This window comes from Pezoporus flaviventris, unplaced genomic scaffold (genome assembly GCF_033815535.1).
Source record: "Pezoporus flaviventris isolate CSIRO_AGI_PZ_B2104156 unplaced genomic scaffold, CSIRO_AGI_Pfla_v1 ptg000007l, whole genome shotgun sequence".
Taxonomy (NCBI): Eukaryota; Metazoa; Chordata; class Aves; order Psittaciformes; family Psittacidae; genus Pezoporus; species Pezoporus flaviventris.
The window spans coordinates 60,548,920-60,569,117 of NW_026892555.1; the positions used below are offsets into that span (position 1 = coordinate 60,548,920).

At 40.9% G+C, this 20,198-nt stretch overlaps 1 protein-coding gene across 2 annotated transcripts in view; it reads right to left on the minus strand.

Moving 5' to 3' along the window:
- MBP (myelin basic protein) overlaps positions 1–20,198 on the minus strand; it is a 110,892-nt gene that overhangs the window by 5,639 nt on the left and 85,055 nt on the right. For both annotated transcript variants that reach the window (XM_061448935.1, XM_061448934.1), the window contains exon 4: positions 12,869–13,299. In XM_061448935.1, the coding sequence (XP_061304919.1) occupies positions 12,869–13,299 (431 nt within the window). The remainder of the gene's footprint in view (positions 1–12,868; positions 13,300–20,198) is intronic.

Sequence of the window (20,198 nt, forward strand, 5' to 3'; positions counted from 1 at the left end):
TATATATATGTATATGTATATGTATGAGGGTGTACCATGTTTTTCAAGTTACAGCCCTGTGTGGAATGAAACCTGTTACTGGAAAGTTCTGCTAGCAGAAGCCTTGTAGTTTTCCTCCTTTCATAAGTGGGATCATAGAATATAATTTTAGAAATGAAACCTGAAATGGAGAAAAAATGACATTGGGTCATTCTCCATGTAAGGGCAGAAATAAATGGATCGTGTATCATTTCTCAGTTCCCAAAGACTACAGAACACTGATGAACTGCAAGAGCAACGTCATTTTTAGAATAAGGGAATTAAATAAGGCTGACAATACTGTTTTCAGTAGGGCTTCCTGAGCACTACAGAAAGAAGTCCAGTAAGTGAAGGTAAAATAAATAACAAAAATTATAAGGAGTGAATACCTTGACTGGTACTTAGAGCATGATGTACCTGTTGCAGTGAAAAGAGTGTCATACAGCGTCCAGAGAGCAGTAACTACACTGAATTTTTGACAAAGTTCTTTTTAAAACTGTTAGGTGTGACTGACCTGGTTACAGACATCTGCCCATCATTATGAATGTAGAGGCACAAGGCTTCACGTTCACTGCCACGTTTTTGAAGTACTCAGTGCAGAAGAGAGAATGTAGAAGAGAATGGCAGTAACAAAAGTGCTGCAGTGGTTCTCTTAGCGTAATGAACTCCCTGAGAGTACAATGATGTTATCAGCATTATATAGATACTAAATTAATTGGCCTCTGAAGATGAGATGGAAATCCATAGTGAGACAGGAGCTCACATAAGCACTTTCCTAATAGTACAAACTGAATGAACGTTTGACTGTAGAGCAGGATGAATAGTTATCTAAAACGTACTTCACTTTCATCACATACAGAAAAACATTGATCAACTTGCCAGGGTTGATCTTGCCAAGCTTGGTCTTATTGTTGGACTCCTGAGTAGTTTGGCGATTTTTGACAAGTTAATGTCTATAGCACAGGCTTTCAAAGATTTGAAGAGTCTTTTTGCACTCAAGTCTCGTGACAGCAATAGCTTTCAAAATGACCTCAACGGCCTCCAACTCTTACTACTGAAAATGGCTGTACAGAGATCTACATGTTTTAAGTCTCTCAAATAAAAGCTTGTATGAAACAATCTAGTGTTAGCTGCTCAAAGCTGCTTCACAGAAGTTTTATTTTCAAGTGCGTAAAGTCAGGTCTTGTGATTTTATATGAATTAAATGAATTTATAGTATATTGAATCCAGAATGAGTCACAAGTATCCATCTTCATGAGTGGCCGTGTAAGTTACATGATTCTGAAGAGAAATGAAGTTCAGATATATTGTTTACAAGATCAGTTTCCTTAGGAAAAAAATTGAGCCAATGCAGCTAAGTTCAACCCATATTGGAGCTGATACAACTCTGTCCCAGATTGTCAACTCCTGGTGGAGGAGGCTCAGACCTCAAAGGTAGAGTATTGTCAACTGAAACCAGCTGCTACGTATCAGCATCAGTATTTTGCATTCTGCTGATACGTAAAGATTTACCACTTAAAAAGCAGGAGTTTATGAATTTTATTGGGTCTGTGAAATTTCCATAGTGTCACGCAGCCAGTCCTGCTTATACCTCTGCAGCAGGTTCTGCTTTGTCACTAGTTCCAGTGTTGACAAAGTTGTCTCTGCTGCTGTTGTTAGGAGGGAGCCAGGAAGGTATCGGCCCACGTTCAGAGCAAGTTACTTCAGCCATGCCTTTGTCTTTTAATCTTCAAATGAAGCACTGCTTTGCCTCTGAAAAAGGCAGTGACTGCCTTGTCTTTAACATAAACAACATGATAAGTACGGTGGTGTTGGAGATCTGAATGTCTGTTACTAGCAGCAGGAACTGGGTCACCATCTAATTGTAAAACTGTTAATGGGTGCAAAGCAGAAAACTTCACAATCAGTTTTGACTGCAGGTAGGGTGCAGCTCTGTGGTGGGCTGTGGATTGCCAGCAGGCACAGGGAAAAGCTGCCGTAAGTTTTTTACCCTCTAGGTGAGTATGGATTTCCTGAATCGAGCATTCTGATCAATTACCAGTGCTACTGATTTTGCTTATCAAAAAGGTTATCATGCAGTGAAGACAAAGTTTCTTCTGTCTCTGGTGCCAAATGTCAGCATAGTCTCTTAGTGGGCCCCCACTGGAAGCATTTGAGGCAGCAGCAAGTCTGAAGCCATTTTTAATGATGGTGCTGTGTGAGTTCAATAGTGTGTGTTTCCTGGTGATACAAATAAAGCATTTTCCTTTCAGAGTATCATCAGCAAATTTTATCCATGGTCAGATCTTCAGTGTTATTCTCAATTTGTGGCATTGCCAGGCTTTCCTTCAATTTATCATCGGAATCACTCTCACCTGTAATTTGTTCTTTCAATTCTTTGATTCCTAGGGGCAACGAGCAAAATCCCCTGGGGTTTTTCTGAGAGTGCTCATACGCATGATTTCTGAGAATCACTTCCCTCAGAAGGGTAATAATTGATATCTGTAGATGTTACAAGTCAAATCATAGAATAGTTAGGGTTGGAAAGGACCTTAAGATCATCTAGTTCCAAGCCCCTGCCATGGGCAGGGACACTTCACACTAAACCATATCACCCAAGGCTTTGAGTCAGGCAATTCTTTGTGGAATGAAAGAGAAAACATTTATCCTGCTGGGATGGGCTACTAGGGTGGTGTTTTGTAATGGAACTTTTTTGATTAAGCTCATCCAGTTGTCATAGCATGCTTCATTAATACAGTCAGAAGTTCACCATTTATCCTTAAACATGCTTTAAATGCTGGGTCTGCAATAATATCCTTATTAAAACCCAATAGAAATACAGCAGAGCAGGCATGTTTTAGGAACAGGGAGATTTACTTGCGTCTTTGGGTTCCTGGTCCCTGCTGCCCAGAAGCTACAGCGAGCTTTCCCTACACCTCTTGCAACCTTGTCATGAATTTCAGTCCTAAGAGCATTGCCAATAAAAAGCAACCTCGCTGTCAATATCTGTGTATTATGAAATGTACTTGCGGAGTAGAATCCTGAATTTAGAGCCGTTGGGTGCTGTTTGTGAAGTTCAAAGCAGTGGTGCCCCTGTTTGTGCCCTTAAAGAAGTAGTTCTAGAGTAAGTGAATAAAAACCAGAGAGCACCTTCTGTTCCCTATGTCTGAGGTTCCCTGCTAAGTCAACTCTACTGTACATTCAGAAAAGCCAAAAAAGGAAAGATCCCTCCAGCTGAATAATTGTAATTATTAGAAAATGTTTGCCAATGCTGGAACTTTAAGCAGTATCTGTGAGATCTGATGACGCAGGTGCAGTTTGCAACTTCACTTGCAGTTTTAAGGATTAATAATGGAAATAAGAACATTCTTAATAATGGATGTAAAACACCCACAGTTATCCTGTAATGGGGAGTGATTCAATACTGGAACGCTTTGCAGCTCCTGGGAAGTTGCATTATTTACCGTGCCGCCTACCTTATTGATTAAGACAAAAGAAAGAGAGTAACTGTCAATGTAGTACAGGTATTTTATCATGGTTATAAATTGACAGTGCGTTCCCTGTGTTAGCCACACACTCTCACATCAAACTAATTCAATTTACTGGCACAACCTGTATTAATATCTTGAGAGAACTGTTCGGAAAAATAAGATGCCGCTTCTCTAACACGGTGACAAGAATCCATACGTGACTTGATATGTGCTCCATTTTAGGGTTTGTGCAAGATGATTATTACATCTCCAGTCGAGGTGAAGATGCCTGAATGTGTGCTCCCCAGTGTCCCACCACAGCAGGCCTGACCATGTCTCCTGGTTGGTTCTGTGGCCCTGAACCACAGTAAAGGGTCATTACTGTCTGCACTGCAACTCCCCAGGAGGCTGGAGAAGAGGATCCCGTGGGCTTTCGTAAGTGGAGCAGGCACATCTGGGTTGTACATTTGGATACCAGGTTTGATAATCCAGGTTTGTGATCATCCACATACGTGACTTGAGATGTGGTAGGATGTGGAGGATTAAATTCATATTCATGTAAACGCAATTGCAGTTACGTATTCTTCGTGTCCCACTTGACTTTGTTTTCTGATGAAAAATACGTGGTTGAGCAGTAATAGACATTTTTAATGACCTTTCTTACGTAACAGCAAAATCCAAATACACATGGAATCTGGAAATCACTGATCTAAAATGCAGTCAAACCAACTAAGGGGTTTTGATATTTGTAAGACCAAAAACCACTGCTGTTTTCTTGGGCTCACTGGGTTTCATGGCCTTCATCAGTGGGTTGTTGTCACAGGATACCTAATGAGGCGCTGTGCGTGAATTTAGAAAACCTACAAACCCCGCAACTTTCAGATTCATATAGATACGGGCAGTATCCATATTTAGATACTGCCTTAGAAAACCCAACTGTTCCCCAACATACAGGATGTGATGCTTAACCCCCACTAAAAAATTTGCAGCCGTACTGGTAGACTAAAATTAGCCTTAATGCTAGTTGAGCATAATGAATAAGTGATGAATGCTGTTCATGCTGGTTTGTGGGAAGAGGGAATGAAAGAGCACCAAGCAATTCTAAGCCATTTACTTACTTAGGTAATTTTGTGTTAGTCCTTGAAATGGGCTCTGAATCCAAACTCTTACACGTAAGGAAATTCCTACTTGGCTTTGAATTTCTGTAGTTAGCACCATTTCAAAGCAGTATTCCAAACAGGAATGAAGACTCATCCCTTCAGTGAATATATAAGCTTAGTTTTGTTAAACAAGAGGAAATTTACTCTGTACAGTTTGCCTAAAGCACTTGCAGGAAATATGCCAGGTGCTTATATACAGAAATTGCTTCCTCTTGGGTTTCAAAGGTGCTTTGTACGCAGGGGTTTGTGCTCCCGGGCATAGCTGATGCTGCGTTAGAGCCTCCCAGTGCCATTACCTGATGTCTTATCAGGAGGTGATAGAATATAGAGCATGTGTAACGTGAGGATATATTTTTCCATGCTTATTCTAGCAGTAAAATACCCACTGTGAACATGCACTGTTAAACCAGGCTGCATTATCCTGGTGTCATTGCTTCCATCCTCATTCACATACAACCCAAGTACCGATTTGCTTTTCGTGATGGTGTTTGTTCCAGGCTGTCCACAACTTCCTGATCTGTTATTAAAAGCGATAGGAATGCTGATATCCTGCCCACGTGCCAGTCTGATGGTGACATTGCAATCAATTAGCTAATTCAGCAGGCTTTTCTAATCACTTTAGAAAGGATGAACCACGCATCCTTGTAATGGCATCATTAATTTTTACTAATGTGAAAATTAAGACAGACATTAAATTACTTGCTCAGTTACAGAGAATTGGTTGGGAGATGAAGAGTCCAGGAGATTCTGCCTTTCCGTGTTGTGCTGAGATCGTTAATATAATCTTTGTCTAGAAATAGGCGATGAACAGAAAGAGGAAGAAATCTTAGCAGAAAGATGGGAATAAAAAGCACTGGGGAAAGACTACAGTTGACTGAGAAGTGAGAAATGCAGTGTAGATGAGCAAACAGATGGCTTGATGAAGGAAACAATGGAGAACACTGGCCATCAAGAGAGGGAGGTGCTAATTGATATCCAGAACCACATTCCTCCATCATCCTCTTACTCCTTAGTGCCTCAGTGATTATGGTTCACAAATTCCAAGGTGGGAGGAAAGAATTACAGGGGAAAAAAAGAAGAATCAGGACAGTGGTTCAGAATAATAGTTCTGTGATGGGTCCTGAGTGAGAGACTAGTGGCATCATACCATCTTACTGTTTTTCTCCATGTCCAATTTATTCCACTGTTGTGACACTCGATAAATGGTTTCAGAAACAAAACCTGATGCTTTTATTTACCTTTACTTTTCTGAAGCATTTTTTTTTTGCCTAGCATTAGTCATTTTATTCAAATATTCTTCATGATAAGATGTTCTTTATCTGTCCGCTTGGACATAGCCTTTGATGCATATTCAGTATTGTCCTCTGTGCTGGTTTATCAAATTGGTATCGGTGACATGGATTAAACCTTGTTGAAGTGATCCCACCATAGAAACTCAGTGCAAGGTTTTGGTTTTTGAGGGCTGTTTTTTTTAATTTGTTTTGCCAATGATCACTCCTGCAAAAAGGAGATTTTGGCTAGCAAGTATTTCACAGGAGTTTCCAGGGTTGCTTCTGTTACCAACAAACTTCACAGCCTTTAGGGACTTCACGTGGCCAAGATAGGGAAAACACCAGAGATCAGTATTGACAATGATAAATGTCTACTGGTGAGACTGGATTTGGTGGAGATGCATCTGTTGGTGCTGCTACAACAAAAGAACATAATATTGTGGGTATGGCTATTGGTAAGAAAGCAGAACCTTGCAGAAATTTTAACAAGGACTGTTGCCCAGTATTTTCGTATACTGAAGAAGCTCACAGAGTAAGCAAGATGATCATTATTTGGAGAACAGAGCTATAAATACCGAGGATACACTATGGCTTTACAGCTGCTGACCAGAAATAGGAGAAGAATGTTACTACATCCTTAATTTCCTGAAATACACATTTCTTCTCTCTGGTTGCACAAACAAGTATTTTATGAAGGGACTGGCCTGATTCTGTTTCTTTTCTGCCCTTAATAGGTAAAAAAATGACAGGCTAAACTCTTGTACAGGTGTTAAAATTACTATTGCCTACATCAGCACAACTTACTTAAGTGGCAAGTGTAATAGTAAGGAGAGTTTACTATTCTGAAACTTAGACATGGCATGGTTTAATAGCTTCCTTCTTTGAAATGAATACTCAAAGGTAAAATTATTATTTCAAATAATGTAGCCAGTGTGAAAGTTGAGGGGAGATGAACCAAGGTGATGGCAAAAGGTGAAACAGAGCTAAGCCTCATCTTGGGTCTGCAGCAGTAATTCAGTGTTTTACCAACACTTTTTAAATTGCTTTGTAAGAAATTCAGTAAAAGCACCTGAAAATGGCAGCAGGTACTGGTTTTGTGTAGCTGAGAAATGAAACCAAGTGACTTTAGAGTGAACTGAGTAACTGAACGTGTCTGTTCAACTGGAGACCATTTCGGGAACAAAGTGAAAGCTTTTGCATCAGTACACAAACTGAAATACAACGCTTGCTAATGGAACATGATGATGGAGGTACAAAAGCAAGAGGGGGGGAGAGCTATTCACAGTTGCCTCAATTTTCTTTTGGGCAGTGTTTGCCATTGTTCTGCAGATAGTTTGAGATTGCACAAAGTCATTAATTTTGGCATTGCAGGATGGAAAGTGCTAAGGATAACGCATTTCATTTGAAAGATGAATTTACCCCATTATAACAGATTTCAATATGAAGCAATTTCTGATTTATAAACTTGGTTCATCTGCAGAGAAGTAAACATGATGAGAAAAACTTAATGTTAGGTAGGAAAAACCCTCATGCTCCATGTTGAATGCATCCATTTGACCTTCTGCATGTGAGTTCTGGGATTCCTGCCTGCCCCTCCCACTTGTTTAAACAAACATCCCTGGGTCTATCACAGTAAAATTAGATCCAGGCCTTATCCTCAACCAGGCTGTGGGGCTGTGCACTTGAAGGAAACCAGGAATCACTGCAGAATGGCCAAGACCCATTCCCCCCATAAGACCTCAAAGCTGCCACCACGGCTACTTCCACAGCTATGACTCCCCCCTGCCTTGCTATGTTGGGGCCCAAGCAAAGTGTAGAAGCAAGCCTGGACCCTCCCCAGGCACTTGGAAGAATCCTTGGAGCTGTCCTTCAGAGCAGCACACAATTAGATCCCTCTTAAGCAGAGCATTATTATTTCTGTATCTTACTGGTAGATAGAAGGATCTAGAAAGAGTCTAGCAAAGACTGAACTGGAAGATACTGTTAGAAGTGTAATGAAAAGGGGAAATATTTTGCTTAGACTGGTTAGCATGATCTCTGAATTACTTCAGTTGATTAGTCAGTTGATTATTTTAGCCTGAACAGTGGCAGTTCTGATACCCAAATTCATTTCTAGGTCATTCATCATTCATTACTACCTGCCACAAAAGAAAGAGGCCAGATTCAGTTCCCATTATCATAAAGCAAGAACACTGGATTTAGCAGCTTCAGTTCTTTAGAACCTAGTCATTTCCTTATGGAAGGCAAGCTTTAGCTTTCTTCACTTCTGCCCAACACACTGTTTTAAATGAATCTTTGTAGGACATACAGCCCCTTTTAGTCACCTGCAAAGTTTGTTGCCACTTCTGTTAATGGATTAAAAAAACACTTAAATTAAATCATTAGTACACCAGTTTTGTGATGTAAACAGTTTAATGAATACATGAAGCACACATAAAGCAAAAGATTAAACAGAATTATTGTTACAACCACCATGAACTCTATAAAAATCTTTTACAAGCATTTGCTTGCACAGCAGGTCTTACAGAACAGTAGATCTTGAGCACTGCCATTCCCTGAAACTAAGACTTGGAAATAGGAATCACAGTTATTTACTTGGATCGCATCATACACTAGTCAGACTAGCACTGATTTCACTACGTTGCAGTCTCCATGGTGCTGTAGTAGACATGAGAGCTCCACAAGAAATTTTAATAGAGAGGGAGTGCAAAAATATAAAATATGCCTGGATATTCTGAGGAATGTGTCTGTCCATGTCATTATATAAAACCATGGTTCTAAGCTCTTTGCCTGTGCATGTTTATCTCAGTCCTTTTTGTGGATCCCTGTTACAACAACTGCTTAACTCTGGGGCAGGTTTGCAACTGCCATTTCCCAGATGCTGATCCTAAACCTTGGTTCCGCTCAACACAAGAAGAACATCAGCCCAGTACCCCTTGTACCTCCTATCTGTCTTTACAGAGGGGGAGCCCCATGTCTGCCTTCTGTATTCCTTGCCCCCACACACATATAGGACTAGGGTTGGAAACAACCTTAAGATCATCTAGTTCTAACATCCCTGCCACGGGCAGGGACACCTTCCACTAGACCACGTTGCTCAAAGCCCCATCCAACTTGGCCTTGAACACTGCTATGGATGGGGTATTCACCACTTTGGGCAACCTGTTCCAGTGCCTCACCACCATCACAGTGAAGGACTTCTTCCTTATATCTAATCTCATCTCCCCTCTTTAAGTCGGAACCCATTACCCCTTGTCCTGTCGCTACAGTCCCTGATGAAGATGTATGTATCAGGAAGGAAACATGGGAGCAAGGCTTCATACAGGCAACAGGAGAACATTACAAGATTGCATACAAAACCAAAGCAAAATGTAAAAGAAAAAATGATTTAATTTTTCAGCTAAGTCCGTTCTGAGCCTCTGTTTTACAGTCACAATATTTTGGTTTGTTGCAAGGGGGCCACAAATGGAGTTTAAAGTTTAGTATGTTAATGCACAATGTTAAACCAGGACAGAAAAGTTCTTGTTTCACAATCCAAACTTTAGTAGGAAAAAAAAACCAGAAATAAATCATAATTCCAAAAGCATAAACAACTGTGTCAAAGAACCAAACCAGCGCTCTTTACATACTCAAGTTGAATACAGGCTAATATTGAAGAGGCACAAGAAGGATTCAATCATTTTAACAAACTTGCTTATGTGCTTTACAAATGTTTAGATAAATACTCTGTAAGGATTAAAAAGGTAATAATTTATAGTTACATGACTGTCTGTCTCACATGCTTGCTGAGATGTCTGCACCACAGTTTCTTTCCATCACCTGTTTAAGTTCCTTAATACAAATAAATTTAAGCTGTGCACAACAGAAGTTTTGTTTGGAATAGTCTACCTTAAAAAACTTGCTTACAAGTACAAAATTCAGGCTGTTTTTGATTGAGTTTGTTATCTAAAATCTTGCTGGGGTTGGGGAACAATGGTGAATGTATCTGCTGCCCCTTAAAGGAGGAGAAGGAGTATTTCTGTACATTCCAGTTTTTCTATTTTTATTTGCTCCCATGCACTCAACTTCAGAATTCCAGAGTAAGGGAGAACCTGCTCCACGGGAGAAAAGGAGGCCATGAAACAGTCCCCGCTTTGTTCCTACCCCACCTTTCCATACACAACAGTGAGTATTATTCATTAATGTGCTTTTCAGTTTGGATGCAAGATGGAAATGCCTCCACAAAGAATTTATAATGTGTTTTGCTTGAATGTCAGCCCTAAATCTGTACAAAGAGCAAGTGTTGTCGTTGCATTCCAGTGCTTGCTGGTGTGGGTAGTTGAGCTACACGCTCCCACTGGGGCATGGGCTGGCTGGGAAAGGGAGATTGCAAGAAAGGCAGCTGCAGAACTGCTTTGAAAAGCTTCAAAAATTAATCAGAAACAAGTGCAAGCAAATAAACAGTGCAGCTCTATCAACTTTTCAATTTCAAGCCTTTGAAATTCATCCTTTAAGGTGCTTTTCATGGTATCTTATTTACCAAAGACATGTTTACCTAGTGGAGTCTGAAAAGCTGCCAAGGGACTTGATTCTATTTCAGCTCATCCAAGCACACCTTCATCATTTGTTGGTGCTCTGACACTACAAAATTCAGCAAGTGACAACTACTTAAGCTTTAAGCACAAATAAACACTATAAGCCATCTACATTTCCTCTGTGTACACACACGCATAAATAAATGACACCATGAGCCTTCCTTGATACAAGAAACCAAAAGGCATAGATTCAAAGGTTGAATAAATAAGCATCTAAACAACCACCCATGCCACTTGCTCAATATTTTCTGCACCGAAACCTCCTACAACTGAGCTTTCTTGGGCATGGTTTTATCAATATTATCATTGTGTGAATAGTGCCAGAGATGCTTTGGCACTGGAAGTCTGAAGGGGACTGACTTTTGCCAAGGTAATAGAACTCCGTGCTTCCAGCTGAGATCTGCAAGTCAGGACTTTAACACTGCATGCAGCTGTCCTTACAAAAAGCCCCCAGCATTATAAATACTTCTGCTAGGCACAAAATGTTGGAATTGTCCATAATTCTGTACTGTTTTGCAGACATTTAACTGCTTCGAAACAGCAGTTTACTGAAGAGCAACAGAGATACGAGACATGATATCCTGTGCTCCCATCCATAACTACATAGAGATCTGCAGAGAATCACAGCAATCGTTCACGCCAAAGGATAAAATACAGAATCTGTGCAACTTGCAGCCGTTTCCTAGTCCTCACTACTAAAAAGGGAGCTGGTTGGTTTGTTTTATTGCTAAGTAAGGATGTACATACCTCTGTATAGCCTGTGCAGAATCTAAGTTTTTGGTATTGTTCCCCTTTTGTTCTACATTGCATGTACTATTTTTCATCGAGTAACACAGTATATGAATAAAAGAGCAAGAGCTGAGCTAGCCAACCGGGTTTCGGAAAAAAGCAGTGCTGGGAACAGTCTCTGGTATTTGTACTATAGTAAGAAAAGTGGTTTTCTTCCTTCTCACAGCAACTGCTTGCTGCACGTATGAACATTACATACCTACAGGAACAACTGCCCAACTGCTAAATCTTTGTCATGAGTTTGTAGATGTGAGGAAACAAAAAGACCAACACACATCTTGCTTAGTGCTGGCTGCCCATGCGAGAGGCTTCTGTTTTGAAGTTTCTAGAGTATTTTTCCTCCAGTGGTCTATACATTACACCAACTCTTTGGGGAATGGCTATTATACATGGTGCTTCCAAGTGCAGAGCTGTGAAGTAACACTGACAGTCTGCAGCTGTTGTATGATCACAAGTCAGTTTTAAACCACGGAGTAGTATGTACCATGTCCCCGTGCAACACTCTGAGACAGCCAGTGTGGGAAAGCTGCATGTGCTTGCTCATCCCAGCAAGTACTGCAGGTTACAACTATTGAGCAGACAGCAAAGGTTGTCAAATTGGGCCCAGCCAGCAACTATGAGCATTGCTTTTTGCAACACACAACTTGAGCAACTGCATCAAACAATATATTCATCTAAAATAAAGGTTTTACAGCCCTACAGTAGCTCCATTCAAATGCTTATGTAGTGTGTGAGCACACAAACACAAGACACCACTTACTTATCATTTACATGGCAAAGGGTGCAGTGAAACTATCTTAAAACTTTGCCGCTCAAACAACAGTGAACTAACACAACATCTGCATAACGGATCAGAGGAGGCATGTAATCCTGGAAATGGGAAGAATTCAGGAATTAACCTTTCATCAACTCCTAATGAAGGAATGGTTTGTTGCACAACTTCTAATCTGAAATGCTTGGAATATAAACCTTCCCTTCTCACCAGAACAGAGCTGAACAGCTGCTCAACAGTCCAGCAGCATAGCTGGACTGTTTTGTACACCCAGGATTCAGGATAGTTACCTGCCAAGATACCTCCTCAGCAATACTATCATCTGACCTTACAACATGGTCTTGAGCAAGCAGGCTGAGAATCTGGCCACAGTTCTTGTTGGTTTTCTAACATCTATTTCCAAGTCTGTCCCTCAGTTAGTGCCAAGCTATCTAGAGATTGTCTAGTTGCATTTAGTGCTCTCACCCAGCAAATATATAAGAACAACACATAAAAGCAGACTGAAGTTTCTCTAAATGGCACAGCATACAAATGCATACAATGCACCACGTTAAGTGTTCATTAAAATGCCCCTCAGTAATGTTTCTAGAGCCACCTGGATTTCTAATACTCCTTGTTCTACACAGAGTATCTTCTCTTGTTTCCCAGATCTATGCTTTTTTGTTGTTGTTTTCAATTTAAAGCCAAGCATTACATTACAAATGTGCAAGTATCATCTTGCTGGCTAACTCAACTCTTGCATTATAGCAGTTACACCTTCCTGTAGTCCCACCCTTCCTGTTTAACTGTACTTTGTTTTGCTGTAGCTGTGAGTTCTCTATTCCTCAGAGCTCACCTTGCCCGAGCCCCGCCGGGGAACGTGTCTTTCACCTCCAAAGAATCTGCCCAGCGAGTCAAGTAGACCCGAGTCTCTGTGCCTTGGAGATCCATGTCTAGCATGGTCTGTAAAGCTCGCAGATGCCATTTTTGATCCGTGTCGGAAAGAGGAGCGTTTTTGCGAAGCCATCAAATCCGAATTCTCTGAAGCTGCTGCACTGTCCTCTTGGATGGTCTGTAGCTCGTCTGACTCCGAGGGCCGATCTTTGAAGGTGTTGTCTTCTCTTCCTGGGGCATCTCGGGAAAAGAGGCGGATCAAATGGGGGCGACCAGTCGTGTCAGCTGGGTTGGCCTCAGGCCAGGCATTCTTCGGGTCTGCTGTGCCTTTGGAGTCTGTCACCGCTGGGCTCTTCGTGGAGGTCCCATTGTTCTGGTTCACATCTGCCTCTCCTGCAAACAACAAGGATGAGATATGAATACAGGCCTGTGAAAAACAGCCCTGGAACAATGCTGCTTTCTTTGCCTTGCCTTGAGATGCTCATTTCATACAAAACCCGTAATATGTGCAGTTGTAATGAAACTATGTTCTCTACCAGCCTTTTAGAACATTAAGCTATCTTGGAACTGAAATCAGGATGATGTTCTCACACAAAATTTGCTGTGCTTCTAGGTGGGTTTTTTTTTAATAACGCAACACATCCTGTTAAATAGATCAATAGGTTCTTCAAGGCACAGCTGAAACTGACTGACTTTATGTGGAAAGCTCACCAAGGAGGAGGCTTTCAGTGAATAAGAATTCCCGTACTTTCCCTTGAGGGCTGCAACTCTAAAAGGTGCTGGTTTCCTCCAAACAGCAAACAATAAAATTTCAAGTGACATGGATGGCCTGTGCCTTCCCAAGTGCACATTCCTTCTCCATGATGTCAGAGCTTTTGTACCTGAAGGTTTTTTTCCCCATTTAGAATCCCTCCCTGTAACTTCAATACTGATGACACAAGCGTAATGAAGGGAGGTTTTTTCCTCTGTTTAAATTGTCCTCGCTTCAAAAAGGCAGAGAACACAAAGCTGCAATTTCTGCTTGGCCTCCCATGCCAGGTTTTCTCCATGTATGACCCTGGCACTCAGCACACAATGTTCCTGTGCTGATGCTGAAGACCTAGAGCAAAACTGTCCAATTTGCATTCCGTGCTCTTGAGAAGTGACAGAAACATTCAGCAGAAACTGGTGAGCTTTCGGCCAAGGAAGTGCCGGGACAGACCCCTGTGGTGTAAGTGAAACGCCTGCTGCCTTCTCCACAGCCGTGTTCTGATGCACGCAGTAAAACATCTAAAAAGAATCAGCTGCAGCACACTTAACCCTTAACCTGTAGTAGCTGCTTCTATCAGTGACAGAAAGATTGATGGAGGGTTTTATAGCCTATGCCATTATTCCTACAGGGACCTATGCCCACTGAGGAGCATGTCTGATCTCCAAGGCACACCAACAGAAAATTAGTAGGTCACTGCTTGAGAAGCAACCTTCACAGCAGAGACCTCCCACACACTCACTCTGTCAAAAGGGCTTTTGGGCTTAACGGGGCTCAATATCTGAAATGGAAGTTACAGTTAGAGGTTACCTTTAGGGTCTTCTAATTACCTCAGTTCATCCCCATTTGATTTGGTCCTTGTTGCCATGGGAGGGTCAGGATCTGGCAGATATTGTTAGGTTTTCAAAGTCCTCTGGGCTCAAGTACTTTGCTGATTCACCAGAGCAATTTTAGACTTGACACAGTCATTCCATAGCATTTCACCCACCCACAGGGCACTAAAGAAACCTTTTCTCAGGCTGAGAATAATTCTGAAATAACTTCATGGATAACGACACAAGACAGTAATGCTGGAGATACCGGTACTTAGAATTAGGTCACAATTAGTTGTGATCACTCTGCTACAGTTTTTCATACACAAATGGGCAGTTTTACTGTGCAACTTTTTGTGTCTTCTGTGAAAACTACCTAGAAAATGTTGGGGAACTTCAAGAAAATTTTCTCTGGTTAAAACATCTCAGAGTATTTATCAGGAATACAATTTTTTAAGCAATGCTAATTATCACTGAAGACCTCATTGGGGGGGGGGGGGGGGAAGGAATATATTTGCTGGCAACTTTGGGATTTGGGTTTTCCTGAAGAGATACTTTCAAACCTATTAGAAAGTACTGAAAGTCCCCAAATGATTTTCTTAATTGAATGAAAGAGAAAGCAGCTAACATGGATACATGACACATCCTAAAACTACAAAACCTTTTAAATAGCTCTAAGCCTAGATTCTATACCATAATACAAATCCATTCAAGGACAGAAAAAGAAAAGCAAACAAAAGAGCTATTGTATTTAATTAAATGCATTAACAAAACACCAGAGCATCTGCATACTAATATTTTTTACAACAGTTGATCTTTGTGTAACTGAATACGGGTATTGGTAAGCAACAAAGAAGGGTATTTGTGCCACAAAAGTAGCTTCTCCCAGTGCATAACGCAGTGAGCTATAAAGTATAAATCTTTCTGTATCCCTCATTTCAGTAGTGAAAGCACACATTTAAGTTTTCCTGTAGATTTTCTGCCTGCTTAAGTCTTCTCCAATATTTAAAAATGTGTAACAGAACTATTGTTAATGTTTGAGCTAACTAATCAAAGTCTCCAAGTGCATTTGGAAAGACAGATCACTTTAATAATGTCTTAAGGATATCCAGGATTCATGCAGCATGTAAACATAGGCTTATTTATTCATTTAACACCAAGTATTTTTTACATATATATGTATGTATGTATATCAATACACACATAAACACACAGAGATTTCTCTACTGTAAGGGTGGTGAGGCACTGGCACAGGTTGCCCAGAGAAGGTGTGGCTACCCCATCACTGGCAGTGTTCAAGGCCAGGTTGGGGCATTGAACAACCTGGTCTAGTGGAAGGTGTCCCTACCCATGGCAGTGGTTAGAACTAGATGATCTTTAAGGTCCCTTCCAACCCAAACCATTCTGTGATTCTATGATTCTTCTACTACATTATAAATGTATTATAAATGTATATAAATGTATTAAAATAAAGATGAAGATCTCATTAAAACAGAGTGCCCTTCCTGTGCCCTATCACTTGTACAAGAGAAAGCTGCCTAGAGAGAAAGAAGTCTTCAGGATATAAATCATTGTGAAATGGCTTAAAGACCAAGTATAGCAGAATGCACTGCCACAGGCATCACCAGAAGGCTATTAAAGTGTTGACTATTTATATTTCATTGAGTAAAGTCATTGCGAGCTGTGCAAGTGTGAGCACAAGAAAAGCACATCCTCGCATTAGCCCAAAAGCAGCAGGAGGAAATCAGATGCCAGGCAGGGATTTGACACTCCAGGAGCAGCCAAGGTGCACTCTGGAAAGCGCTGCCACCTTTCTACGGTGCCTTGCTCTGTGCAGCTCTGGAGCCTGCTGCTGGCATGATTTTCCCTGTTAAATGTTGGTCAGAATGAACAAAGCCATTTGTTCCTTGTACACACAGTGACTCCCAACATGAAGGGATACAGATGGACCAAAAAATTCGGAACAATCTGTAAATGGAACAAAATTGAAATTCCAAAGGTGCTTTCAATGAAACAATATTAAATTCAACCCCCCATTGCCTCTTAACATGAGTTAGGCCACATACAAGTATTTTCAAACCCACTGTGCTGTAATGCTTGGTTTGACATTAACAGTTTAGCCCATTTCTTGAGAATCAAACTAACACTTTTGCATAAGCCTTTAATCAGCTGGGGCCTCTCAGCCCTGTGGTTCAAACAGCACCTACTGTCAAGAACGTGGAAACCTGTTCTATGCAAAGAACAATCTCTGATGTATTGGATACAAATACCCTTCTCGAGGGTCACTTGGTAGAGCTGCTCTATGACAGTCCCTTCTTGTGTATATAGAGAAGTCTGTAGCCTTATTCCATACAGAGAACAACCTGGAAAGAGGCTGTTAAGCAAACAGTTTTAATGTGTTAAGTTTAAAAAAAGAATTACAAGTTTTTCATCTCCTCCCACTCCTTTCCAGTCATGCTTTCTTGCAAATACTTGTAATTCCTTTCACATTCTTACTGCTGCTCCCTCTGCAAATGCTGTAAAATAAATGAATAAAATGAAGCTGATAAAAGCTGAACCATATTCCCCTACTTTGGCTTCCCAAGAGAGACTTAGTTCAACAGCCACAGCATACTGCAAATATTGATTGCAATAATACATGACAGCAGCTGAAGTATTTGTAAGAAATCTTAATGATTAAGTATTATTTACTCATTACAAACACCAGAAAGTACATTAATCACATTTATAACACCAAATATTTAATATATTTAATCATAACTACACATTTCTGTGGCTGATTACTAACTTCCTTTTTCCCAGTCTTCTTCTCTCAGGGTATGAAGATGAAAATTATCTCACTTAAGCTAAAATGAAAAGTTGATTCAAAGGTCCCTAAAGCTAAGTCATGTATATTCATAAAGCGGTGCCCTTCAGTGTATGAAATAAAATATGTATTTGTCCGTTGCTACTTTTTTGTCCTACCTCTTCTGTAAGACAACTGGGTAGTTAAATATAATGCAGTACAGTTCTTAATTCTGAGTCAACGATATTTCAGTGTATTTACTGCAACGTTGGTAATAAAATATGAAGTAAAACATCTGGAATTTTGTACTGGCTTACCTGGTTTTCATCACCCGAACAACAAAAGGTTACACCAAAAAAATTCTCAGCTTTGCAACACCTAAGGTTTCAAAATCTTCAGTAAGCCACAGCAGAACGGCAGATGTGTAATGTATTAGTAATAGCCTGCCTTGCATTATTTAAGAGGCTGAAAACCACTGTTCTGCCATGCATGGCTTTCAGTAACATTTGTGGTAATATCAGGACATTTGAAAGAATGAAAAAGAAAAAGCACATCCATCATCATTACACATGAGCTGCACTTGAGGATGTCCGGGTTCCAAGTGTGTGATAACTGCTTCCCAACATTTTGATTTACTTTTTTATGCAGTTAAGTTCTCCAGGAAGAGGACCTTGAGGAATTGTCTCGTAGGAAGTATTCAAAAACCGAAGCGTTAAAAAAAACATGTATATGAGGCCTTTAGTGACATGGTGTACTGGTGCACTTGGCAGTTCTGGGATAACAGTTGGACCTGACAATCTTAGAGGCCTTTTCCAACCAAGTTGATTCTGTAAGTCTATGAAGTATATCATGAGGCACTGCTGGGAGCCCTAATTCAATTGTCTTTGGATGCTGTCATGAAGTCACACTCACAATTTTTCCTGCACTATCACACCTTGCTTCCAACAAACATTCTTGAGTAGAGAGGAACAATGGAGCTTTGGATGTACATGTAGATGGGGAGTCTGAACACACAGCAGCAATTGCACACTGCGACCTCTTACAGGAGCCAGGATCAAATGAAAATCAGGCCAATTTTACACTTTATTGCCTTGGAAAAAGGATCTCACTATTTGGTGCTCAGCTGTATCGAGTATCAAAGAAGAGTGTGGCAAAACCTGTTCATCCGGCAGACCAGTGCAGGTCATCTGTCAGAAGCAGCAAGGCCAGTCCAGCCTGCCAGCTGCAGCACTACTGCTGCATGGCTCAACATGCAGCAGAAGCACTAACTAATCATAATGAAAGGAGAAGAGGGGGTCAGAATGGGTGCAAACCAGTGAACTGACATGGAGAAACATTCAGCAAACAAGACTAAAGATCTTCTGGTCATTTGCTGAATGGCTTTAGAAAGTAAAGGGGTTATGCAACCAAAATGCTTGAGGTGGTTTCCACTCTCTCCCTTGGGCACCAATGAGAGGGTATGCCCCAGCTCCTGGTTTGGACTTTTACTGCAGCACAGCTTGCAGTAGAAAGGGGTGTCTACAGCCATTAGGCTTTGCTACAGAAATATCTGGGGAGAGGAAGGAAAGAACTGTGTTTGCATTGTTAAACCTGAACTGCAAAGCTTGATGTTATTACCTCATTATGCTAAGACGCTGCAGACAAAAAATGGCTCTCAGCCTAACTTCACTAATCTGGTTAGAAGGCAGTATGCCATCAGGCATTTCACTTCACAAATCTAATTACTGGGTTTGTCTGATGCTTGTCAAACTGTTGGAAATCAATTTTGAACAAATATTTCTGGTCGCAATGGATAGCATGCAGCGTAATTGTGAAACAAACAGTTGGTCATAGCTCTGAACACAGCTAGAACTATCTGCTGGTACACTTAGCCTTTCCCCAAACATTTTTCCCATTTGCTAGCAGAATGAGTGCAGAGAGAAAGGCCGCTGTGTCTCATAACATAGATTCACGTGCATTTTTAACATTCCTACTGCAGTTATCAAAGATCACTTCCATTACAGCTCACTCTCCTCCCTCCCTCCTTACCAAAGCTCATCACTTTCAGGGAAAAAAATCCACCCAAACACAGATCTTTTTTATGCTCTCAGAGTAACTGAAGGAAAAATATTTGTCTGTACAAGAAATTCATTTTTTCCTATGGATTAATCAAGCTGTAGACCAAACCTGCACAAAAATGAGAAGCTATCTGCTAAGCATAACATGTGCTCCTTTGACTCTCCCTCCCTCACTGCATACATTCGACATTATGGAGCATATGTGGCTCTTACCAGAAAAGAATGAAAGGTTGTGAGGGTGCTTCCATTCCATTGAAGAGCTCAGTGCACTTCTACTTTGAGCTGAAGCAGTAAGAATATGATTTTCTTTAAAATAAACCTTAATACCAAATATTGGAAAACCCCACCTGGCCCAGTGTAGTCTCATAAATACCTTTTACTACAAAGTTGTATTTATTTCTATTGAACTAAGTTGAATAAAAGACCAGATTTAGTTCTGTACTACATCTTGGGTTGGTAACAATCACTGGCTAAGCCTGCTGAAACGTACTGCTGGCAATGCCACAGCAGGTTTTTAGATCTGACATTTAGACTGCATTGCTGTGGCCAGGTGAATGCAAATTCCACTTAAAATTTTAAAAAACCAGCCCAACAAATGCTGCTTTCCCTTGACCCCTGATACCTTGTGGAACACCAGTTCTTAGATGCAGGCAGCATTTTCCCGAGAGCTATTGCTGGACTGAAAACCAACAGGTCAAATAGTATCTATGAATGACTAGACCCTGGCTAATGCCGAAGTCTTGGCACAATTCCATTCAGACTCATGAAAGATGTCATCTCTCCAAGCCCTCCGTGGCCCTCTCCCACTGAGGAAGCAGAGCCTGGCCTTGCAGCAGAGCCGTCATGAAAACACAAGAAGGTTTCGATGGAGAGAAGGGAAGTGCATCCTA